Source organism: Kryptolebias marmoratus, linkage group LG20, assembly GCF_001649575.2.
Source record: "Kryptolebias marmoratus isolate JLee-2015 linkage group LG20, ASM164957v2, whole genome shotgun sequence".
Classification (NCBI taxonomy): domain Eukaryota; kingdom Metazoa; phylum Chordata; class Actinopteri; order Cyprinodontiformes; family Rivulidae; genus Kryptolebias; species Kryptolebias marmoratus.
In genome coordinates, this window is record NC_051449.1 from 12,006,934 (window position 1) to 12,032,574 (window position 25,641).

General features: G+C 37.9%; 1 protein-coding gene across 4 annotated transcripts; it reads left to right on the top strand.

Annotated features, from left to right (window-relative positions):
- eif2b3 (eukaryotic translation initiation factor 2B, subunit 3 gamma) lies at positions 1–24,347 on the top strand. 4 transcript variants are annotated; one of them, XM_037982038.1, is made up of 12 exons: positions 1–317; positions 1,888–2,166; positions 4,087–4,244; positions 10,283–10,442; positions 10,573–10,684; positions 14,598–14,687; positions 16,287–16,423; positions 16,683–16,873; positions 17,190–17,252; positions 17,449–17,597; positions 20,489–20,592; positions 24,132–24,347. In XM_037982038.1, exons 2-12 carry the CDS (start codon positions 2,019–2,021, stop codon positions 24,182–24,184), a joined length of 1,365 nt encoding a protein of 454 aa, XP_037837966.1. In that variant the 5' UTR covers positions 1–317; positions 1,888–2,018; the 3' UTR covers positions 24,185–24,347. The 4 variants fall into 4 exon arrangements, with proteins under 4 accessions (XP_037837966.1, XP_017278047.1, XP_017278048.1 ...); XM_017422558.3 differs by having other exon boundaries at positions 1,980–2,166; XM_017422559.3 differs by having other exon boundaries at positions 1,998–2,166.
- Positions 24,348–25,641: the final 1,294 nt, after the last annotated feature.

Here is a 25,641-nt window from a genome sequence, read left to right on the forward strand (position 1 = left end):
GTGGTTTTCCTTACGGACACTTTTTACCGAACGCACCCAGATGTCATCATTCAATGCTAGCTGTTAGCTTTTCTAGGCCGTTCTAGTAAAACAAATTACCTAATAATTTTATTTTTGACACCAACACTCCTCAGATTAGCTGTTTTCTTTCCAAAAGACGTATCCAGCTCGATTTGAGCTGTCCCTGGGACAGCGGTGTCGTGGTTGTCCCTGTGCTAATAGTTAGCCAAGTGCTAACTACAGTGACATCAACTAACTTACATGCGACTGCAACCGCTGTCATTTACAGGCAGCTGGACTCAAGGAGACTGTGACAGGTATCTAAACAATGACTTCTTTAAATTTCTGGCATTTTACTCTATTCCGAGCTACTGTTTAAAGCTATTATGTTTGTTGAATTAGCGGAGTAGCGGATCATTTAGCAGCTTGTTGAATCATGTATTATATGTTCGCCACACTTAAATTTAACATGTTGCAGAAAGGACACTGTAAATATGCAAACACTCGGGTTTTTCTGACTCTCTCCGTCCCATCAGCTCAGTGAAGCTAAGTATGCTTTGATAGTTTGAACACCGACTGTCATAAGTATACTCTTTTTCAATCTCTAACTATCAGTAATAGTCATCTAGTCAGTTAGAAGTTAAATCGTAAAAAAATGTTTGCAATTATGCTATTGTTTTTTATTTGTCAACTTAATTAATTTGATAAATTTGTAGTTACCCCTTCTATCATGTTTAACAATTGCCAGTTGCATAAAACAAACGGCAAAAAAGACTAAATAAGCAAATACAATTTTAATCAGACAATGCAAATGTTATAAATAAATTTGCACTTTTTTATTTACCTTTAGCAAACAAAATTACATCTAATATAGAGTGGATGTCTTTCTTTTTTAACTGATCCGTCATTTATATGATGCACTTAATGCTCTCGGTCACTATTTTTCAGCTTGTTATAAAGTACTCATATCACAATATTAACTGTATTATTAAACTTTTTACTTTGGGTAATCTTGTTTCCTAGTTGCATAAGACAATAAAATTATAAAAAAATATATATTTAAAGCTTTTTAAAAGAAAATACAAAGATTATATTTGTTTCAAATAACGTTTTACATGGGACTGACAAGTCAAAATCTGAAATATTTTGCTGTAGCAGCACAATACTGAGTGTTAATAGGGAACAGGGAAACATGGTGGAGGTTCCTCCAGTTTGGACTGCATTTCTGTAGATGGATTGAGGATTAGATCAGGATTAATGACGTCCCTAGTGCTAAGGAATACAAGCAGACACTTATTCATCATACAAAATGACGAGTAAGACAACTGATTGTTCCTGAATCTATTTTGCAGTATGACACTGACTCCATACGTTCAGGTGATGCTTTTAAGTATTGCTTTTTTGCATTAAGAAGAACAAGCAGTCCTGGCTGTAAGTGATGGTATGACCTGCACAAAGCCCTTCTACGTGAAGAGATAGAAGGATTTAGACACATCTAGAAATATCCACAGAAGATCTTAGTTCTCCAAGACGTTTAAAACAAGTCTGTGCTGAGGTTTTTCAAAGACTATGCAAAAGTGTACATGGAAGAATTATTATTGTTTTGAAGGCATTTTTATTTTACTGCATTTCTTTCCCACACACCTGTCTACAACCTTTTGCACAGTACTGCATATTTTTCTTGCATGATGTTGGGCCATGAACAGGTGCTACAAAATCCTCCTTTAGGCACAATCGGTTTGCTAAATGTGTGAAGAACTAGTTTTGGCTTGAGAGAAACACTGCTCTACATCCCCGAAACAAAATGAAATCACAAATTAAATCAAATCTGAGCTGTGGATTTCATATCTCACATGTTGTTCTGTGATGGACATCACTCTCACACAGTGTTCGCTGGAGATATGCACCAGTTCTCTCTCGACCCTGCACAGAATAGCAGGTGAAGAAAATGGATAGATGATCATATTTTCTCCTATTAGTCTGCTTGTCTTCGCTAGCCTCTTCCTTTTCCCGACATCATGGAGCTCCAAGCAGTGTTGATGGCAGCTGGAGGTGGTTCTCGTATGACTGATCTAACTTACAACACCCCTAAGGCTTTGCTGCCTGCTGGTAACAAACCACTGATGTGGTATCCCCTGAACTTACTGGAGAGAGTGGGCTTTGAAGGTGAGACTGAGTGGTAATTATGATAATTATTATTTTTCTACCCTGCCTAAATTATTACTGCCAGACTTGCCACAACTTGCACAGAGCATGATCATTTTAATGAGTTTAGTACATCTAAGACTAGCATTTTAAGGATTTTTTTACTCCTCTAAATTAACATTTACTCACAGATTTAAAAAAAGGTGCTTTTATGTGTGGAGCTCTATTAATCTTCTGTGCATGAGCTATGTGGATGTGGTTGTCTTCTCAATCACTGTCTCTATGGTTAGCGTCTGACATCTTAAATGTGTACTATAGAGAACATCTCACTTTTAAATTGCAAAGATTTATTCTGCAAGCCATGCCTGATTACTCATCCTTCTAAACATCTTTCTAAAACCAACACATTAATCAAATTGGATGACAGAGGGGGCTTCGTGTGAGCTGTGTGCCTTCATTGGCAGGAATTAGAAGTGTTAACGGGGTGCACGTTCTTGGTTTCCACATAAAATGTAAAGAGCCAAAAAGCTTTATGTGGCCCACTTGAGAAGTCTGGAACATAAAGTGGAAAAAATGACCTTTATGAAGAAAACTTCACCTCCTACAAAAGAACTTTACCAGCATCTTGTGTATGTAAATGTTTTGTGTTTTAATGTCGTCAGTATAGAGATAAGATTTAAAAAAAAATAATAATAAAAATATGTTTCTAAGACAGAAATGCTGTATTTTATTGGACATTTTCCTGTAACAGAAGAGTTGATATAATACTAATTTATAATAATATAATATTTATAATACTTTTTTTAAAAGCACAACTTTTTATTGTTCTTTAAATAATAGATTTCATGTAGAGTATTTTAAAAATCCACAATCCTGTTGTTTTATTTGTGTACATTCTAAGAGTAGAATAGTCACTCTATAAGTCATTTGGCTTATACCATTATACCTAATGATTCACAAATGTTTACAAATTCAGCTGAAAATAATGAAGAGGTATTTTAATTTTTATGGCAGCACTTTGAAGCATTAGGGTTTTCTCTGAGTTTTACATAAAATTACAAGTCGACAACTCCTGATGTTATTTGAGAAGGGAGGCCAAAATATTGATTGCTGTTTTTTAGGATTAGAAATTTCATAGAAATTTATAGCAAACACTGAAAAGAAGAACAAATATACAACAACTGTGCATTTGTTAATGTGTTGTAATTCTTTATTAAGGCGCTCAAGATTGGTTATATGTTTGTTTATTAAAATAGAAAGGGAAACAGAAATAAATGTGCCCCACTAACACTGGAAAATTCAATTCTTCTCCTTTTTTTTAACATAATAATTTTAAAACTGCCCTGTCTTTTGCAGCCCTGCTTTCCCTCATGTTTTAGCACATTATTAGCCATTGTCAGGTGTGCCGTTTTTGTCTGGATTTATAGTCCAGATTTTAAATAAATAAATAATCTTTTTGTTTCGGCGTGCAGCAGGTCCAAAAACCTGGGCTTATAAACACAAACCTTTTATTTTCCAGACCACTGTTCTTGCTGTAAACTGGACTGTTCATTATGAAGGCCTGTAGTTTCTCACTTGTCTAAAAAAGAAAAAGTCATTTTCTATATGTAATCATCCTGTGTGGCCAGCAGTTTACTATGTGCTGCCTGCTAGCCAAAGCTTTGCAATTACATTTTACTGGGCTGACACAGCTAGTCTGAGCGAATGCCCAGTAGAAACAAGTTTACGTCGACATTGCTAATTAAAACAGACAGACTCAGCTATGTTTTAGATTTGTAAAGTGGTGTCATAATGCTGCTGCCTAATTTACAAAAATGCTGGTTCATAGATCAGTTAGAAGTACACAATGTACTGTGTTTAGATTATGTCTTTGTTTTGTCTGCATTTTTTAAAATTTTGTTCATCCAATACATGTTTCTTAAATGTCAACTGTGTTTTCAGAGGTTATAGTGATCACCACCAAAGAGGTGCAGAAGATGATGAGCACAGACCCTAAAATGAAGATGGACACAAAGATGAAGCTGGATGTGGTTTGCATTCAGGAAGACGGAGACATGGGTACCGCTGATGCTCTCAGACACATTCAGCAGAAGATCAAGGTGTGTTTGTCGTGTTGCATGTAGACTCAAGTTTTCTTAGATACTTGTGAGTTGAAAACGTGGGGATAAACTAGTCTTATTAAACACACTCTTCATGGATGTGGCTGAGAAGCCACGAGTGGTATGCATTTCCATACTTCTTCTTTCTTCTTCAATCAGCCTTGCCATTAATATTGTAGAAGTAAAAGTTTTGGAATAATTTAAAAAGGAAAATATGCTGTTATATGCTTTAAAAGAGTTATACCCAGACAGCATATGACCAATGTGTCAGAGTTTATTCATGTCTCCAGATTGATGAACCTACGCTGCATTTAAACATGGCTGTTGTAATAATGTTGACCTATAATAATCTAGGGCAGTTTTTGACAATGTCAGAAACTAAGCAAGCTTTTCTCCTTGTAAGACTTCAGCTGTTACCTACATCTACTAACTGACTAATATGGTCTATATCTAAAATGTCATACTAATTAATGCAAAACTGGTGCCATAGATTATAAAGGACAACAAAGAAAAAGGATTAAAGAAGAATTGATCCAAATTCAACAGGTGAAACTTCTTTTCTAACAAAGGAAAAACAAATGTTTATTTATGTCAGCAAAAGCCTTTTTTCCTGTATGTAATTTAAACTGCTGCAAAGAGGGTGTAGCATATAAAAACAGCAGAGGAGCTGCAGTTTAATCTTGATTGTGATGCTGAACGTATTGCAGTATTACAGAATACACATATCGGACACAAGGATTGAGTCAAATGTATCGGATTAGTTAGTGACTTGCAATAAACTTTTAAGACAGTTTATAAAAGTGCAGTTTTTGGCACTTCCATGTCCCCTTTGTTACTCAGCATCAGAAGTTGCTGCTTGGATTAAACAAATAGAAACTATATGATAATTTCACCAATTCTAGGTTCATTTTCACGTTTTTTTTTTGTTTATTGTCCTTTTTTGCCCCATTGTTCTGTTTTCATATGGACTTCGTATTAGCACGTTTATGTCTCTGGCTGCCTGTTTCAGGGCGTTTAGATTCTAATTCTTTTGAATTTATTGCGTGGTTGCAAAACAAAGCACATCCAGAGTGCTGAAGGCCTTTTTTGTTTATTGCTAAATAAAAAAGGTAAGTTCAGTATTTCTTAGAATGTGGTTGTTGTTGGCTTTGCAGCAAAAATATGGCCATTCATAAAGATAATCTAAAAAAATCCAAAAAAAAAACCATTCTACCCCCACTTTCTTTATGGGTTGCATGTCTGTTAGTAAACCTGAATGTCTTATCGTGTTGGAATTCAAGCTGCTTACTTTAAATAGTTTAATGTATGCACAATAACACCATTATACCGTTTAAGACAAAAGTATTGCAACTTTGTGGTTTTAAAGGCAAAACCAGTCGTTCTCACTTATAGCCTCAACGACCAGTGACCAACCTGTCAGATGGTGTTTGTTTTTTAAAGCATCAGTCCTCTGTTGTGGTATTTTAAGTCTAAACTAAAACAATTGCAAAATGTTAGAGGCAGAGTAGACATCTACCTCCCCCAAATAACCAAGGTTACAAAAATGCCTCACTTCACCTTTTTTTTTATAACATATGCAAACATTCACAGGCACAACCACACACACGTACTCATGTTATCTTGGTGTCCATGACCCGAAACTCAGATTTCCAGGCTCCCCTCTGGATCCTGCCTGGTGATCCCACCATCCCGCCCCTTATCCCTTACAATTTAAACAAATGAGGTCATGATTAAAACTTAAACTCTCCGTGCTGCCAGTTTACCCAGTGCACCATTGATTCTCATGCAGCGGTCTTTCACATCTGTGCAGCAGTTGTGTTTAGGTATATTAGGGGGAACGATGTCCCTTGTATATGCCAGGCTTCTGCAGGCCTCTAGTGGACACAATGACAAGATTATGAGGTTTTGTGTAATGTCAAACTGTTAATTCATTACAAAAGGAATAGTTCTAGTTTACTTTTTATTGCAGGAAGGTTACAGATGCTAGTTTTCAAAAAGGCTATTTTCTGCGATTTTAAGAAATAATGAATGTAACAAGCACCATTTTAACAAGCACCAAAATTAAAACGGAAAAATGCAGACATTTTTTGATGAGCTGTTTAAAAATGGTGTCACATTTGTCAAATTTTAGTTGCTTCATTGGCACAGGATTCATTCTAAATAATTACATAACTATTCAAATTACTTTTCTTTTTTTCTGCCCCATCTTAAATACTAGTACTAGAATTTTCAAGCACACTCTTCTTTTTTTCTTTTGCAATAAAGATAAAAAATTGCAAGTTTTGATCTATTTTTCTTCATTTGGCTTAAAACCAAACTTTGGCAATTGCAGAGCTCACAGTAAAATCATTGATATTATTTTTAATAAATCAAGATTCAGTTGACAAAAAAATTTAGAAACTATGTACCTATGTGAACAGTTCAACATTTTAATATTCTTTTAATCTGATTACAATGCTTTTGCCATGTGTTTCTTTAAGTATTTGATCAGTTTTAAAGTTTTGCTTGAAACACTATACACATCAGTATAGTCCTTATTCTTACCTCATAAGTATTTAATCATAATTTAAATTGAGACAAGAACCTAAAATATAAAATATCTGCCCTTTACATTTTTAAAGGAATAACTTGCATGGCATTCGTTTTTGTTTTTTTTGGACAAGTTACTCAGAGTTGCAGCGTATGGGATGAAGTGACATCCAACAATAAAAAGACAAACTACAAATGGCAACAAAGTCTAAAATACATCTCATTATCTTCATAAAGTTTACAGGATGAAGCAGTTGTATGTGATTATTACGTTGTACAGCAGTCAGTAGATCTGTATAAATGTTACACACTGAAACTAGCAGTTTTTTTTTTTTTTTCTGGCATTAGATCGTGCCTGCACAGATTCTTGTTGTTACTGTTAAAGATTTCCTTGATGGGGTACTCTGAATATCCACACATACACACAGTTAAACAAGACTAGCTCCTACACGCTCCTATTGAGAGTTGTTCAGTTTAATCCTTCAAGCAGCTCGCTAAGATTAGAGGCATTGAGTTACACAAGCTCACACTCTGTAGGGCGATGAGTGAAGAGTCGTAGCAGTGGCCTGCCAAACCCGAGCGGGGAGATCACTTCATCTGTCAAACCGATGCATCAGCCCAGTATAGACACACTGACACACCTAGTTGTGTCTTTTTTTTTTTTTGTGAACACCATCCCAGGAGGGGATTTGGTGCAAGCTACCAAACAAAAATGCTTAAAGGAATCTGTGTACCCTCTGAATGAGCACAGGAGATCATTTCTCTTGACTACTGAAAACAGAGATTACAAGGAACATATTTCATATTGTTCACTTTTCAAACAGTAAAGTTACACAAAGGTTGGCGTATATGCTGATTAATGCTCCGATTTTTCCACAAAAAGCCGAACTAGTCAAAGGAGTACTTTACATGCGCTCTTTGCTTTGTATGCCTAAAGCCTTCTTGACATTTTTTACTATCATTCAGGCTTAATTATCGGGCTGAATGGGTGAGCCAGAAGAACTAAATGTACATTGAAAGACTCACCTTTGGTCTACAAATATTAGTCAGCCTGTAAGAGTCAAAAGAAAAGGTGAAGAAAGAGAGCCATGAGAGACAAAACAGAGGCCTTTATGATAAGACCACTTCAAATATACAACATTAGGTCCTTTTTATTCCTGTTCTTGTATTATTAAGCTTATCCTGAACCTTCACTGCCTTCTACTATGCTTTTCTAAATCCTTCTAAAGATTTCTATGTTAAAACAGGATCATTCTTGTGCATATAATCTATAATAAAATAGTCTGTTTCTGTTTAAATTGAAATATTTATGTTTTGAAAGCCCTGTGTTTGGAGAAAATTTAATTCAGTGTATATCAAACCAGCCTAACTGAGGAGACCAATAAATGATATCATGCCTGTTCAGAGAAACCCATTTATTGTTCATGAAAATTAAAGCAAATACACATTAAAGTACAGCGATGAAGAAAGGATTCTTATTGTGGCTTACAACTGTGTATGTAGCAGTTTTGGATTGAAGCCACCAACCACTTGGAGAAGCATGCGTCTGTGTGTGAATTTGTGTCAGTGTGTGTGGTCCTGACCTGTCCAGTAATCCTGGCTGTGGAAAGGCCAAAGTGTCTCTGGCTCTCCAGCTGACTCCACTCTGCTGTCGCCTCAGTGTGTGCCCGTGTGTGTGGGCTGTATGTGAGCACGTCATTGTCCACTGATGTGTGCGTCCGCGTGTGCGCGCATACTTGTGCGCCCTGTTTCCGAACATGTGTGCGAACTTGTCAGTTTGCGATAGAGGGAGAAGAGAGCTGAAAGATTTGAGTCTCTGTGTCAGTGGATGTTTCGCAGACTCCCTCAGCCTTGCTGAGACGGCTTCCTGTCGCCAGGACCAGATCAGGTTATAATTGAAGTTAATCTAAGTCAAGTAGATGCCCCCCAAATCTCGCTGATACTGCTTCTTCTCATGTGCTCAAAGAACTGCAATAGACTTTGAATCATCCACTTACCAAACATTACCACGTCTGAAAAAGTACAGTTCTGTGAACCTTTGCAAAATGTTAATAGCCTTTTTAAAGTTTTGGATCAGTTTTAAATCAGAGCAGTGTTTTACCATATTCAAAAATGAACATATAACCAAATGTTTGCAAGTGTTACAAGAAAGACTGTGAGGTTTGCTTTTAATTTACTTTTAATTTCCATTGTTTCTTTCTCGCTAATTAACAAAAGATATCAGAAACAATGACACATGGTTGATGTAACGTACTGTGAGTGCTTTTAACGTTTCAATATTATACCCTTTTTGAAGCTATGTGAAATTTTTTTTTTACCTCTTTATGATTTTTCTATATCATACCATGTTCCTAGTTTACTGAAGGGTTGAAATATGACACGGTCTGTGGTAGGGCCACACAGATTTGTGCAGTATTATTGTTTAATATTGTGATGACGATTTTAACTGTGATAAATCCACATTTTCCTCACTCTTCAGTTTCTCTTTTGTCATCACTATGATGTAAACCAGGTGTGGGCATCAAGGCCAGCAAGAGTCCAGAGAACTGATCAAATGTATTATTAGCATGCAGAACTGAAATATGATAGTGTATGATTTCTGCAGCTCAATCAGTCCTTTTCAGTGTTCATACTGTACTCAATGATGTTGCAGTAATAGATTTTTGATATATTGTCCAGCCCTAGTCTTTTATTACAGACTAAAGTTTCTCTGAAAACCTTTAGCTTTCACAAGACTTTTTTTAAGGAGAAAGTACAAACACCAACATGACTTTACACAGGAAACAGAAAACAGTAGAAAATATTGGCATAAATGCTAATGTTTAATGGCATGTTTGAGCTTATTTGAAGAAAAAAAAAAACAATAGGCCAGTTTTAAGGTAGTTGCAGTCTTTTTGCTCATGCACTTTGTTGTGTCCTTCCCGCCACAGACAGAGCAGCAAAGTCTCTGTCACTGAGGCTGCTGGTGCTAATGGTGGGATTAGTTCACATGCTGACAGCCTTCATCACTGGACAGACACATGAATAACACAGATACACAAATGCGGGTGCACCCTTATGCAAACACGCACATTCAGAGGCGCATCATCAGTGGAGGCCAGTCAAAATAACTGATAAAAACTGTCTAAAATAGAACAAAGCAATTCACATTAAAACAACTGATAAAGCACATCATCAAAGAAAAGAACTAGTCCAACAGACTGTAGTCTACATGCGTGTTTAGTTGGCAGTCATGCCATATTTTATGCATTTCTCTGTCTTTGTTCTCATGTGCATGTGGCTTTGTGTACTATAGTATATGTATCTAAAGGTGACATTTCAGATACTTTAAGTACAACGGAAAGAAAAATTATGTGTGATCAAGCCGGAAAACTCTTTCAAGAGAAACTGAAATTGCTCCACCAAGATTCCTATCCAAGCACGGCACACGTGTGTGTTGTGGACATCTTGTCGCATCTTGCGGCGACAAAGTGCCTGACTGCTTCTGTCTCTCCAACATTTCTCTGCAGACCGACGTCCTGGTGGTGAGTTGTGACCTAATAACAGACGTGGCCCTTCACGAGGTTGTAGATCTTTTCAGAGCCCACAATGCAACACTGGCCATGTTAATGAGCAAAGCCCATGAATTCACAGAGACGGTCCCGGGCCAGAAGGGCAAAAAAAAGACAGGTAAGATAATGAATTTTTTATACCTGCTGTGTCATTGGTGTTCATGTAGCACAGTGGTCTTTCTGTACATTTTCAATATATTTCTGTCCAACACCTATTAATATATGTAATCATGTCTGTTTTCCACCAGCTGAGCAAAGGGACTTTGTTGGTGTGGATCAGTCAGGGAAAAGGCTGCTCTTTATGGCCAATGAAGCAGATCTGGAAGACGGCCTCTCAATTAGGAAGTCCATCATAAGGAAGTAAGTCCAAAATAAATGGGTCATTTCAAAGGATTTCTTAATTTTTTTTATTTTTTTTTTCTTGCTCTGCAGTAGGATTGTTCAAAGATAATTCTAACTGTGAATTATATCTGAGTTGATGCTCACAGCAAAGTTAATCAGAAGAGACAGTGAATTGCCAGAGGCTCCTTCTTCTTCACTACGTGAAACAAAAATGATGTCAGCTATCTAGCATCCACGCATTTTATTTGCTAGAGATAATTAATTGTAACTCAAAAAGTTGCCAAACCTGCGCAGCATGTTCCTACTACAGGTTCTTATTCGACTAAATGTAGATTAGTGTCTGGAGTTTGACTGAAGGTAAATAAGTTGTTTCCTTCCTTCAACAGAGCAGATGTTTAGGTCTGTAATTAAGTTCAATGTGTTTTAAAGTTCTGTGCTGGGCGCGCAGGATGTTTTTGGTACAAGAAGAGTCCTCTAGGTGGGTTTTTCAGTCCTAAAATGCATGTATGTGTGAGAGTGGGTGTTTTGGAAGCTCGTAAATATTTCATGGAGCCAAAGCCACTGTAAATTCTGGCCAACAAAAAGGGGGCCAGAGCAGCTGCTCGTATGCTTCCCTGCTCGGGGAACTCTTGGGCTAGACTTGCACAGATACACACACACACACACACACTCTGTCTTTTCTCACAAACCAGAAATGCTTATATGAACGCACACAGGAACATGTAACACAACCTGAAGGTGGACAGAAAACAGTTGCACGTTGTCACGGTGTTATGGAAACACGTTGATCTTACGGATAAACATTCGTGGCTTACAGTGAAAAGCCTAAAATCTTAAAGTCAGCTCTGATCATTTTTACACAGATACAACATATGATAGATATTTAAAAAAATGTCTGACGTAAGTTGCTGAAAAAAAATCCTGGACTTCTGTTCTTTTATTAACCCACCAGTAGGTAATTTAACAAGATCTCACTGTTTTGACCATGAGTACTGTCCAGCCAAAAGTCACCCCCCACACACACACCGTAGGTTCCTTACTCTGGTTACAGAATAAGAAACTTATTGTTTGTCTTTTGTCATCAGTTGGCACCTCCAGATTCCTTGCACGCATCTTCTGGCTCCTTTCTTTTACTCAAAATTTCCTCCTTCATTCATTATTTCAGCCGTTTCTCCCATGTTATTCATCCCTCCACACAACCAACCATCTGTTCTTTCATCCCTCCATCCTTGCTCAACCTCAGCCCCTGTGCAATTTTTTCCCCTTTTCCTTTTCTATGGTTTCCACATGGCTGAGGTGTGTTAGCTTTAAACCGACTGCACATGTGAGTTTGTTTGACCTGGAAATCGCTTAAACGGTGTGAAAGGACTCCAGCAGAGCTTCGCCTGATACATTACAGCTCCACCTGTCAGAACAGCTTGGAGGCAGGCCTGGAGAAAGAAGCAGCTTTTCAGCATGCATATTTCAAATCTGAATTATTCAATTAACATTAGAAATGAATCCAAATTGTTGTGCTCAGTATATTTAAATAGCCTGGTTTTTATTTTGTGATGCAGCAAAGACAATGTGTCTGCAGACATAACACATTTTTTTTCCATCCATAAGTCAAACAATTTCTAATGCAAAGTAAAACAGGAAAGCACAACTTCCTTATTGTAGCTGCACATTTACTGCATATGTTGTGATTATCATTTCTCTGTAATTTGTATTATGCAAAATTTGCAAATACCATGCATACAACAAGAAATTGGTGTGGGTTAAAGAAAGTGTGATTAAAAATGTAAAAAAACAACATACAAAACTGAGTACAGATTAACAGTTTTAAAGTTACATAAAGTTACATTCTTATTATACAACTGTGCAATATAAAGATGCAATTAAGGTGTTTTAGTCTGAAACAAAACTTAACTAATTAGGCTATTAATAGTAATTCTGTTGCATCTTACTCATCGTTTGTTGTGGGGGTTTTATTTGCAACGAAAGAAGTTACACAGTGTGTGTTTCAGAGTGAGAGAGCACTAACTCCTCTCCTCTCCTCTAGAGAAGAACTTTAGTAGACAGTCGTAAATCCATGAGCCAAGCGTTGCGTCATCCTCGCCTCCGAAGACTCTCAGTTCACGCTCCTCCTGACGCACAGCTTTGCAACGAGCAGAAATCACATAAAACCGAGGGCGAGATGTTCTCTGTTCAAAAGAATCAGAAGGTTTTTAGCAAAGCAAGTGTGCACTTGTACAACTGAAATCAAATAAGAGGAAATGAGTCCCCCATATTTATTAATTTAATTACAGTGGGGGTTGAATTCTCTGCTTCTTGCTACTCACTGCTACTGTTCAGGCGTCTTTTTTTTGTTTGTAACATATATTTCTTTGGAACATCCTGAAACCCTACGCATTCGCTTCATGTCTTTTGGGGGCACCTGTCCACACTCTGAACATGCACACGCCTGGTTATAACTGAGTTATCTAAACCTCAGTCCTATTTCTGCCTGCAGGTGCCAAACAGGGATGTCGCATTCTGGGTGTTCTCGTAAATTTCACGCTGCACCCACTGTTCACTCTCAGAGACAAACACCTAGGAAATGTTTTGTGAATAAATACGTTTGTCAAACACCTTTTGAGCATGTCTATGCGTGCATAGGTTTTTTTATGCTTTAGAAAGAAATACAAATTTTTCAGACAAACATGGAGTCTGTTTGATTTGAAACGTTCCGCGTCTGGTTGTAAAAGATGTGTGCCCAGGCAGCAATCCTTAAAAGTTGAGAACTAGAGGGTCAAGTTCAAGTATTTGACATTTTATCAATATTTGAAAAGAAAGAAGACAAGCTTTTTTCTGGTGCCTCAGATGTTGTATTGACTGGATTCAGTTCAGTCAGATGGCCCAGATCCAAACTGTATTTGCAAACAGATTCACTCCTGCGTATTAGTTAAATTACCTTTTCTTTTCATTCACCCTCTCTTTTTGCACAAGTGGTTTCCATCCTATAATATAAACAGATTTTTGTTAATATTTACCTTTCTTCGTCCAACTTTTGTATATGTATCATACAGCATATTAGAAAAACTAAATCTGATTGAAACGGTGACATGCATTATTAGAGTGAGTACTGCCTTCTTTTGACTTCAGTACTTCGCTCTCATGCCTTCAGGGAAATTGTTTCACTCACCTTTAGCCTCTGCTCCATTTAGTACGGAATAATAAATCAAATGTGAACAGAACCGTTAACAGCGAACATCACGTCTGCTTTTGATTCTGCCAAAGTCATGTTGTTGTTTTGTGATAATGAGACACAGACTCTGGTTTGCTTTTAGGAAATTCTACATCAGTGTGGCATTCTTTGAAAAAATGGTTAGCAGTAATGGAGGGTTATACGACTTCACTACGTTAGGGGGCTAAAACACGTAAAACTCTGTATGGTCCTTTTTGGAACAATGCACCCTACAGTTTCATTATGTAATGATTGAGTGGACAGAAGGAGAGGAGGATAGGAAGTCAGAGATTGTGAAAAAGGTGAGGATGGATTTGTTTCTTTAAGCTCAAAGGATGATGTGGTTTTCTTTGGCTCTCGCTCTATAAATGTCACTCACAACCCCGCGCCACACTGTCTCCATATGGAAATAATCAAGCAAATGAGTGACTGCATGAGTGTCTGTGTGCATGTGGTGCCCCTAGTCTACATAAACCTGTCTGATGGCAGCAACTCAGTGGACCCACATCAGTGTTAGCTGACAGAGGATAATAGGCAGATACCACTATTCTCAGACCTTTCTGTTGTGTGCAATTCTGTAAATAGATTCATTCAACGCTTTAATACATAATGTTTTTGTTTTTATGCTTTCTTGTGCTTTTGCAAAATTGATAAAGCTGTAAAAATAGACTTTTAATATAACACTGATGTCTCTGTTTCTTACTTTTTTTTTCTTTTGATCTGCAGACATCCCAGAATGCACATTAAAACAGGCCTAGTGGACGCTCACCTCTACTGTCTGAAAAAAGAAGTTATTGACTTTCTTACAGAAAACAAGTAAGTTCTCGGCTCCTTTTAATTATTAAACATACAAACAGTTTGTAACAATTTGAGCGACATTCACCAACAAGCCTGCTTGTGGACATGAGGTGCAGGCGTTCTCCCCCACAGCAACATCAGCGTGGACTCTCAATCACTGCCTAATCTGTAGCAAGTGTTGAGCAGGGTTACATGCCGTGTATGGCTTTGAAAGGCTCTGTTAGCAGGGTATTCTAGCAAGGTGTTAATTTGTTTTACTATGTGCCACTGAGACAGGCTGTTAGGCCTTTAGCCTCTGGACTAAAGCGGTGTGACAAGGAGACTTCTGTGGCTCCGTACAGTTTATATTCTCCAAATGGAGGATCTGTATGGTATCAGCATGTCTTGAATCTTGTGGTTTAGTGGGAAAATGGTGAGTTTTTTGTTTATTTGTTGTTGTTTTTTGGTCTTCTTTTAAATGTAATACTTCATTAAATCAGAGAATCAAAGGTGCACAGATAAAAACAAATATTGTGGACCTGGATAGGATAATTACAAGTAAATAGCCTAATTCTTTTCCGTGCTACTCTGGATTTTGTGTTTCACGTTACAACTTTTCACATTACAAAATGGCTGCTAAAAAAGGTCTGGAAAATAAGAAAACACGAGTTACTGGTAACATTGAAAAGGACTAATTGGGAACTGGTTTTGGTATACAGCATCATTAGTTAATGTTTGATTGTTGATATGAATCTGACCATGTCTGTAGTTTTCTGTACTGATCACTGAGTTTATTTGCAAAAACAAAATAAAATAATTTAGTATACTCTGGTATGATTTGTTAATGTTTTGTTTTGTTTTTTCAAAGATTAAGATGTTCTTACCAAACAACTCCCACAGCACACAATAAACTCAAAATCAAACAAATTAAGCAAAAAAAAACTTGCTCACCCTTTTAGTATTTTTGGTTAAAGAGATGTAAATATAAGTCTTGCATCAATCACTGCATCACTAATGCCCCCTCGGCCGCCACCATATATTGTCTCCCTTGTTAGATGACTCATTCCTTTCTTCGGCTCCTTTCTCGGACTTTCTTTTCACCGCTCCTCTCGGGCTCTCCTCCTTCCTCCTCCGTGTTCTTTCTGTGTCTCACGCTCAAAGACAGAAATAGACAGAGTAACTGTTGTTTTTCTCCTGTCATTCAGATGGAAATTCTAATCTCCCTTTAAAAGAAAGTAAGAGAAGGAAAGTGGAGGGGGTCTGCGGGTGTGGGGATGTGGGGTAGTGAAGAGGAACACTGAGCAAAACGCACCAAAGTGCAGTGCACGGAGGAGGAAACAGATGAAGAAGACAACGTCATCTTCTGATATACCAGGAGAAATATCTGCTTTTGTATTCAAAGTCAACAGAAGAGTTTAGGTGCCAATCGTTTTAAACTCCATCATTACCATTAAAAACAGATATAGCCATACTGATAAGTTGCCTGAAAAACAAGTATGTCATTTAAGTACATGACACAGTCACAAGCTTAAAATGTGGGCATAATTTTCAGTTCAGATGACATGGAGTTGTCTGTAAAGTTTCACTTGTGTGAGTAAAAAATTGATTCAAAAGTTGTTGGGTTTTTTTGTTTCTTAGGTCCATTTCATCGATTCGTGGCGAGTTGGTACCGTATTTGGTGCGCAAGCAGTTCTCAAAGACGGCTAACAGTCAGAAACTGAAGGACGACTCTGAGGATCAAAGCCAGAAAAAGAACAACGGCTCTACAAACCATGGTTATTGCTTGCACTGACATATCGCAGCAACGTACATCGGAATACAGTGAAAATAAACACTTAACAGACTCAACAACATGATTAAAAGATCTCTGAATCGTACTCACATACCATTAGTTTGGATCTAGCCTAAGTTATTGTCTCATATCAATGCTGATTCAACCTCATAACTTGTTTACATAAAATAATAAATCCTGCCTATTGTAGCAGAAAAAAAACCTCTTAACTTTGTGACTTTTTTTTTCTTTGCTCTTGTTAGAGCTCCTTATCTCATCACGGGACGACTCTCTCCTCCAGCTGGCCCAGGAGCACTCCTGTTGGAACGATCACCGTGGTGACATGAGTGAGGCTTACCACGGGGGGAAGCTGCGCTGCTATGTTCACATTATGGAGCACGGCCTGTGCTACCGTGTTAACACGCTCGCTGCTTACATAGAAGCAAATCGACTGGTAAGTCAAGACAGTAAGCCTGCTTCATGCTGACATGCAGGTTCCTATATTTTATGTCTTCTAAATGTTAGATGTATACAAATTCAAGAGGGATTTTTATATGTGCGGAAATTTTCTTGCACACCATCTTTTTCTAGAGCTTTGGCTCAGAGATGTCCGCAAAAAAGCTGTCTTTACTTTGGAAACAGGTTTACCTAAAGTTTCACAAGCGTTTTTGACTTAATAGCCATTTTGCATAATACAAATTGTTTTTTATACTATTCATTGTGCTTTTTAAAGTATCCTACCTCACTTTTTTGTTGTTTCTCATGACTAGGCACCAAAGCTGTTTGAGGAGCCAGCAGTTCATCCAACTGCTGTCATTTCTGAGAAATGTCAGGTAAATCCAACCCACACGTCAGATACTTTCTCTTTACTCTACTAGATATTTGAAAATTCTTTTGAATTCAGAGTTTAAAAAAACTAAAGATTTAATATTTTGTTTGCTAAGTCCTAAATGTGTTTTACGACAATCTGTTTATTGTGTAGTATGCGTGTATTCCTGAGTTGTGTTAGTGTTTGGGTTCTGCACACAGATGGGATCAGACAGTATGATCGGAGCTCTGTGCCAGATAGCAGATAAGACTTCCATAAAAAGATCCACTATCGGGAACTCCACCACCGTGAAGGAGAAGGTCAAAGTCACCAACTCCATCATCATGCATGGGGTTACTATTGAGGAAGGGTGAGAACACACACGTCTGTAAACACACGTGCTCACACTTGTTGAAAACTTGTATTCTCAAGTCTTTAAAAAAAAGAAAGATTCCAAAGACATTTGTTAAATACCTTTATCTGTCCTCATTTTTCACTTTTACTCTGAATCATGGGCAGCAATGGTTTATAAGTAAAACAAATATGCTAATCTGTGTTCAATTTTTAAAGTCTTATAAATCTCAACTATCAAAGCATGACATTTTCCCTCCTTTGATGTTAATTTTCCTATTTTAATAATAAAAGGTGTGATGTATTTTCTCTTTCACTGCACATATTTTCACTATGCTTTCTTGATGCTCTAACCTAAATGATGTGTGTGTGGGACAGATGTTCACATATGTGTGTGTGTGCATTGATAGGAGGTGTAGCAGGTCTTGTCTTTTGTGCTCTCTGAGGTCAAATAGCAATCGCTGTGTGAACAAAGCATCTATTAGTGTGCGACCAGCCAAAGACCAGTGCCAAACAAGCACAGAGCTGCTGAAGTGAAACACAGCATTCATATTTCTGCTGAGATATGAGAGATGTCTCCTTGAAAGTTAAATCACACCTAAATTAATTATTTGTATCATAATGCTTGTTCTTTAATGTTCCTATAACCCCATTTTTATCACATTAGGTTTGAAGAAGTAAGACTTGACACATCTGTGATGACATATTCACAAATGAATTTACTTTTACTATTTTCATTAGCTATTTTTATGATTTATATTTGTCCTTTTATTATATTTTTATGTTTGTTTGTTTTTAGTTGTTTGTAAAAAAAAAAATAAAAAAATGTGGAAATTTCCAACCACCAAACCTCCCCAGAATTGGCCTAAATGTTTAAAAATGTGCAGCTTTTGCAAATCAGATGTTTAAATAGCACTGTTCCAATTCTTTCAAGATTTAAAGACCACATAAAGGAACTAAAATAGGCTCCAACTCATCTATGGAAAAAAAATAAAAGTAATCTGCTTCATAAGTTTATAGTGACAGTACAAACAGCCAACTCTGAGTACTGATGTGGCATGATGAACATTTGCGGACAATGAAGATTGAGCTCAACTTGAAGAACTGACTGCTCGGTTGCAACAAAGAGAACTTGTACAGGGAGCAGCAGTGGCTACAGTAGAATTAGCATCTAGATTGATCTGTTTAGTCTCTTAGCCAAAAATCTTGGTGGAAAGAGACTCATCTTGGCCTTGAGTCCAGATTTTAATGCACTCATTCACAGGCTCCTTTTCTTTTATCTCAATTTCTTACTCCTCCTTCTTTTCTTTTCATCAAGGCCCCAACACCATTGCTCCCTCTCTTTCTGTCCCTTACCATCTTTTCTTAAGCCTTTCGGGGACCCCAGCCAGCCACCCTCATCATGCCCGTGTAGGTGCACGCACAAAGCCATGAAAGAATGAGAGAGATGGGAGAAGGGAAGAAAGAAGCGAAGGGAAAGCAAGCTAGCACGCAAGAAAGAAATTGCAATTCTTTCTTTTCTTCCTTTTGAGGACATAAGAAGGAAGGAGAAAGAAGGAAAGAAAGAGCCAGTATGAGGGGATTAGCAGACCCTAGGCATGTCGCAGAAACCCCTCGCATTTCTGGTTTCTTTGTTTGGAGCTGACCAGAGCTTGTTGACAAAGCACTGCGTGTTTAGGAAGGGGGATAGTAGGGGTCAACTTTATAGGGGGGTTGGCACAGGAGGTGGGGGTCGATGTGTGTATACGTGTTTGTGTATGTGTGTGTGTTTGTGTAATGGGGAGGGAGGATGTGGGGGTCATGACAAGGAGGAGCCCTGGTGTTAGTAATTAGTGGTGTTTCAGCTTCGAAGCTTCTTTGGTGGTCTCTCTTTCTCTCTAATGTTACAAAACTCTGAATCTTGTAATCTCCCATCACCAACTACCACCACCACCTCCTAGGTAGTCACTTAAACACACACGCGCGCACACACACACACACTGGCCTAACCACCTGAATAAAATAGACTAATACAAACTTGTGTGTGTGTGAGGTACATAGGGCCAAGTGTGTGTGCGTCACAGCCTGGGCAAGACCCACCTGTGTTCTCCGCTGGGCTTCCAGAGCTACTGAAACACACACATTCTCTATCTCACACACACTTGCACATACACGCCCTTTATGGTTAGTCGGCGCTGGACACAGAAGACCGTCTGTGTCTGTCTCCAAGAATTTTATGGTGATGGTTTGGCTGAATGTGAGCATGCACGGTGGGTTGGCACTGCCAGCTCAGACCTTAACACACACACACAAGGTGCTCACAAACTAGGTCGCTGTTATTATTGCCTAACATATATGCTAATGACATGTCATTAAGTTCAGCTGATTGGATATTTTAGAGTTTTTATAGCAGGTTTGAGGATCCTTGATGTGGAGGGAAAAGACTGAGCTCTGCTGTGGCTCTCTGTCCACTCTGTTTGCGCTGTGAGCGGCCAACTGTGGAAGGAAGGCTGCGGTTGGAGGTTCTCTGGCGTGTGTGTATGCATGTGCAGTCGTGTTGATGCAAAAGGGCCCGGACAACATGTAGCTAAGTTGAAAAATAATGTTTCGACACTAATGGGTCACTGACTTGCGTCCTTGAAGTTGCCACGTAAGAGACATTTATGAGTGAATTTAGCTTCAAAGCTGTTGTTTTACTTCTTAGATTCAGTAAAGTCACTTTAAAGTCTATTTTAAAGTTTGCTTCTCTATTATTCTTTTTTTTTTTTTGATCAACCACTGCTGCATCTGGTTTTAGTTTTCTTCCCTCTACCTGAAGGAGTGCTAGACTGTCGATGTTATCTCCTTTCTGTGCACAGACGACCACCTTTTAATGCAGAAATTTAATGTCAAGTCGACACAGTTCACAGAATTTGTATCTTTCATTTTCAGATGTAACATCCAGGGCAGTGTGATCTGCAGTAATGCAATTATTGGCAGAGGAGCAGACCTCAAATATTGTTTGGTGGGAAATGGACAAAGAATCGAACCAGAAGGTGAGACCAAAAAAACACACACACACATTATTATCATTATTATTGATAAGATTGTCAGCACATACTCTAAGTGATAAGTTCCTATCAAATACTCCTAATTTGTGATATCAATACAAAAAAATTAGGATTTGGATTGATTAAAAAGGCAAAATACCATCTAAAAATAGCAGCTCATCTGGTATCTACCACATGTGGCGTCATGTGAGGGGTTCTGCAACAAAGCTGAATATGCAGCGTGTTTTAGATTGTATGTAAGCTGCTGTCTGCTGTGTATGAACAAACAACCCAGCGGCACACTTTGCAAAATAACAATACTGGTAGAAGAGTTGAGCTTGATGGTCGACTGCCCGCATGAGGAATTTTTTTTGTGTACCGTGCCCAAGCATATAATGTCAGGATCTCGTTATGCATCAGTCTTGACAAAAGTAATATTTGATGACGCATGCTTTTGGAGTCTTGCTTTTGTAACAGAAGACAAGTGTTATTTGTTCAGTTCCTATTAAGATCATACTCAGTTTTTCTAGTTCGCATACAAGTAAATGTTTAAAAAAAAACACATTCAATGGTCATATCAAGGATTGTTGATGTGTTATGAAAGTTTAGAATATTTTTCAATACTTTACAAGGTGTTGACCAGCTGATTATAAAGTAAAAAGATTATATTGTTCAAAACGAAATGATTTCTCGTTAATTTTGTGAATTTTGCAGTAAAATGACTTACGTAAAAATGACGCTATAATTGTAACTGTGTACTTACACGCGAAGTGGACAAAGTAACAACAATATTCCAAATAAATGCTTTTCATTGGAACGTTTTATGTCCAAGTTTTGTTGTTTATTTCCTAATCCTGCTGCTTGTCTGTGGCTGACTCAAATAAGGTGTTAATTTATGTGTGTGGTATCTGTTTATAGGTGCCAAGCATTCAGAGCCAACAATCAAAGTTTCTTTAACCCAAAGTCTGATTTGTCATATTTATTATTAGTTGATTTTATTTTAATCTTCTTGTCCCCAAAGCTAGCTGTTTGTATGTGTATGACTGTGTCTATGTGTGTGTTACATTGATGGAGAGGTTAGAGAGCAGGGCCAGAACAGGACCACCCGGAATTCAACAGCAGCAGCCTGCAGCCACATCCACACACACATACACACACACACACACACGCAAATCCTTAAACATGTAAGAAATAGGGAGCAAGCTTGGCCACCAGACTGAGCAGCCTAATTGAGTGAACAGCAGGGAGCTCCAGGCAACAAGCGTTTGAATTTGAGATAAAAACGTATTAAAATGAAACAGTTGAGACCGCTTTGGGGCAACCGGCGTGTCATTGCTGTGCAACAAAGCTTATCTTGCATTAGCATCCTTATTTCCTTTTATTTTTATTGGAAAGTTGCATTATGGTATTGAACTCAAGAAACTTGGGCAGAAGTCACAGAATTGTTGCACAAAAACTGTAAAAGTACATAAAACTCTAGTTTCCATTTTGGTGTCGGTCTTTGTTTTTCAATATCTGTTTTTCTTATCCTGCATAATCTTACAAAGCACAAATACTGGCTTTTAGAATGCTTTTTTTTGTTTTAAATTAATATTTTTTTAAAGTAAATCTGTGTAGTAGACATAGTGTTCTGTATTTATATTGTACATAGCGGTGAAGAGTCAAATTTATTCAAATAGCCACAAATTGCAGGGGTTTTTTTGTTTGCGAAGAAAACACATAAGACTAAATAAAATCATAACCATAATTGAAAACATTATAGATTTACAAGAAAACACAAAAATATATGTGTTCTGGAATCATCAGGTGGCTTTTTATCATAATAATCTAGCCTTTTAACAGAGTCAAAATAAAAGTAAAATTAGATTTTAAAAAGGTGGTGAAGGTAAAATCCACTGTTCAGTTTAAATCCCTCCACAGGGGTTTGCAGTCATTCAGTCTTCGTGTTACTGATTATGTATAACCTAATATTAAACGGAAAGCTTCCCTTTCCTCTTCTTTATATTGTATTCCCATTAAAATGTTTGAATAAACACAATATTGCAGCTTGTTGCCAATGTAGCTGGCTGACCGTAGACTGCTAAAGCCATTAGCCTCCCACCCCACTGCTGAGGCTGTTAGCAGCCAAAGACCACCCTGATAGCCTGAGACAAACAGACACACACATTGCATTCATATTGGTCCATTGGGTGTTGATATGTAAAAGATGAATACCTCCTTCCAAGCGCTTTGATCTCTGTTTTTACAGTAACTGTAAAGAAATGCGACTCTTTTCATTCTTTCAGTCTTCCTCCTGTGTGTTGATGATGTCTATGCTTGGAGCAATCTGTTCACATTAAAATCTCACTTATCTGCGTTTGGCTGGATGTTAAACAGTTCAACGTTCTTTTCAACAATTTAGGCTTGTACCTCCATGGTATCACAGCCCGAGGAAAAGAAGTTTGGTGTTAATACAACTAAACAAAAATACTGCTTTCTGACAGTTCATCTGGCTTTCTTTCTTTTCCTTTTCACTCCCCATCTCTTCTTCCTCCTCCTGCTGTCCCATGCTCCATTTGTCCTCCTCTTCACACAACAGTGCTAAGCTCATTCTGAGCAACAGATTCCTTCACACTAAAACCGGTCTGTGTGGATGGAACATTGCTCTCTACCACCGTTTACTTTGGATCAGCACTGGTAACTTGGTGACGGAGGGATCTGAGGAGGAGTTGTGGCTGTGCTCCTTGTTCTGGACTAGCTTTGGGTTGAGAGTGTTGATTAAGAAAGCTAAACTCGGTTTTAGCTGAAAATTGAAGCAAATGATTATTTTGTAAGGGTTTAAGTCTAGCAGTTTGTTTTTGTTTTATTACAATTCAAGATTACACAGTGAAGCACACTCTGCTGAAGCAAATTAAGACACTAATGTAATTTTTAATGGACCCAAACAAACAGAAAATGAAGGAGAACGTAAACAAATCAGTGTAAAGTGAAATAAAGTTGAAGCTCAAAACATAAATACAAGTTTCAACTAAGAAAGAATTCAGGTCTCCTAAATGAGTTTGGGTAGTCAGACCACAAGCACCCCTTCCTGCATCAATATATAGATATTTTTGCTTCCCTAATAGAATATTAGAATATTTTTTTAAATGTACATTGACTGAAATTTCACTAAACGTTCAGGCAGTCAAGAAGCTCTTGTTACAATCGTTTCATGACAGGATGTAGAAATGTTGCTTACCCATTGGTTGACACTTTACTTGTATAGTTGTTTCTTAACTTTGTTAATGTATAAAACTCCCACCCTCACCTTGTGTTACATATTTACCATTAACCCAACTCTTGGGGTTGTGCTGTCGCAGTTGAATAGAATAATTCTTGGTCACTCTCAGATCAAGTATTGCAGCATCTTAGAGGTGGTTTTACCTATTTTAAAAGTTAAAACAAATCCAGTTAAAACAAATATTCTTTTCAACCATAATAATCGTCAGAGGTGGACTGGGAAGGTCTGATGTCAATGTCTTTATTTAGGTCTGTCGTTTAAAACCAAAGTTTCTTTCCTTTTGCAGCTGAGCGGACGAACGAGGTCATTGTTGGAATGGATCAGCTGATGGAGATCTAGCTTTTTCATGAAGGAGAAAACGTCCCCTCATTAACTGACCTGAGAGCAGAAAACCAAGAGAAGAACTTCTTCCTCAGCTGACTGACCACAGAAGCTTGGACACTGCTTGACTGTTGTACTTTTTTTTCTTCTTTTTAATAAAGGCAAATCGACTTCAACTCGGGAATTTTTGGCGTTTCTATTTCTTTTACAACAATTGTGTGTTTTTGCTTTTGCAGAATAAGTAAATGAGTTGGATCTTTTCTTCCTTTACAAGCACCTTTTGACTGATGGCATCGAGCGGATCTTAGCCATCCTGTCACCGCACCACCTATTATCAGATCATTTTTGTCTCCTAATAGCAGTACTCGGTTACAGTGTTCCAGAGGGAGGAGCACAGGCTCGCACACTTTTGAATGCGTGTGTGTAGGTGTTTACACATGCACGCTGTGCAGCTGTGAGGACCAGAGACGGAGGGAGAAAGCAGTGGGAGGAGTGGCCACAATGGCGTGGGGGGGTTAAGTTTATTTGTACACAAAAATGGTGTATGTGTAGGCCCTGGACCACCCAGCTTGATCTTGTATCAGTTAACGCCGACACCCCGCCCTGACACACACACACAAACGCAGCCGAGGAGGAAACTGACTCACGTCTGATGCTTTTCTTTCCTTTTTCTTCTCGTCTTCCACTTTCTTCTTTCTCTGCTGTCACAAAATTTATTGCATTCCAATGGCAGAGTTTTTTCTTAAATTACAGGTTTGAAGTTTCTTAGTCATGTAGGAAACAGATGCTGACAGGGATGTCTGCGGGGATGTATTGTGTGTATGTGTGTGATTTCTTTCTCTTCTTTTGTTTTTCCTGTTGTGTCTGTGGCCTTGATCGAGTCATTTAAAGAGTCTCTTGTGGCCCGATTATGTGATGCATGTGTATGAGAGGAATGTGGATGCATTTTTCTTCTGTACTCAGCTTCAAAACCTCTTATTTGACTTTATGCCAAATATTGCTTTATTGCTTCGTACTTCGTTCAAAAGAAACTGCTTCGAAATACTTCACTAGAGCAAATATGTAACTGTTATCAGGTTGCACATTTCACGAACATCAACACGCACACAAAAAAAAAGGTTGTCAACCAAATGAAAGTAAAACATATACAAGTCGTAATATATGCAGAGAAAATAAAATGAAACAGCTGGTGATGGGACAAAAAAGGTGAGAAAATGAGCCTATAATTTTTAGAACACCATTTTGTTTCTCATACATTTAAAAACCAACAACATCATCACTTTAGTTGATTTATCTAAAAGTTTGTGGTTTCTGGCATTATTTCTGATTCGTAACAAAAGATTTTCTCTTTAACTAGTTAAAATGATTACAGGTTAGTTGTGACAGGATGTGATCCCAGTCGAGTCATATGGTCACATGACAAGAATCCTGACAGTACAGCTCTTAAGTGTGAATATTGTGCTGAAAACATGAAC

Excerpts from the sequence above, each read along its gene's own strand:
- eif2b3 (XM_037982038.1), top strand. The coding sequence starts at position 2,019 with ATGGAGCTCCAAGCAGTGTTGATGGCAGCTGGAGGTGGTTCTCGTATG. Across the intron at positions 4,245-10,282 it reads ACATTCAGCAGAAGATCAAG|ACCGACGTCCTGGTGGTGAG; the intron begins GTGTGTTTGTCG and ends ATTTCTCTGCAG. Across the intron at positions 16,874-17,189 it reads ACATAGAAGCAAATCGACTG|GCACCAAAGCTGTTTGAGGA; the intron begins GTAAGTCAAGAC and ends TCTCATGACTAG.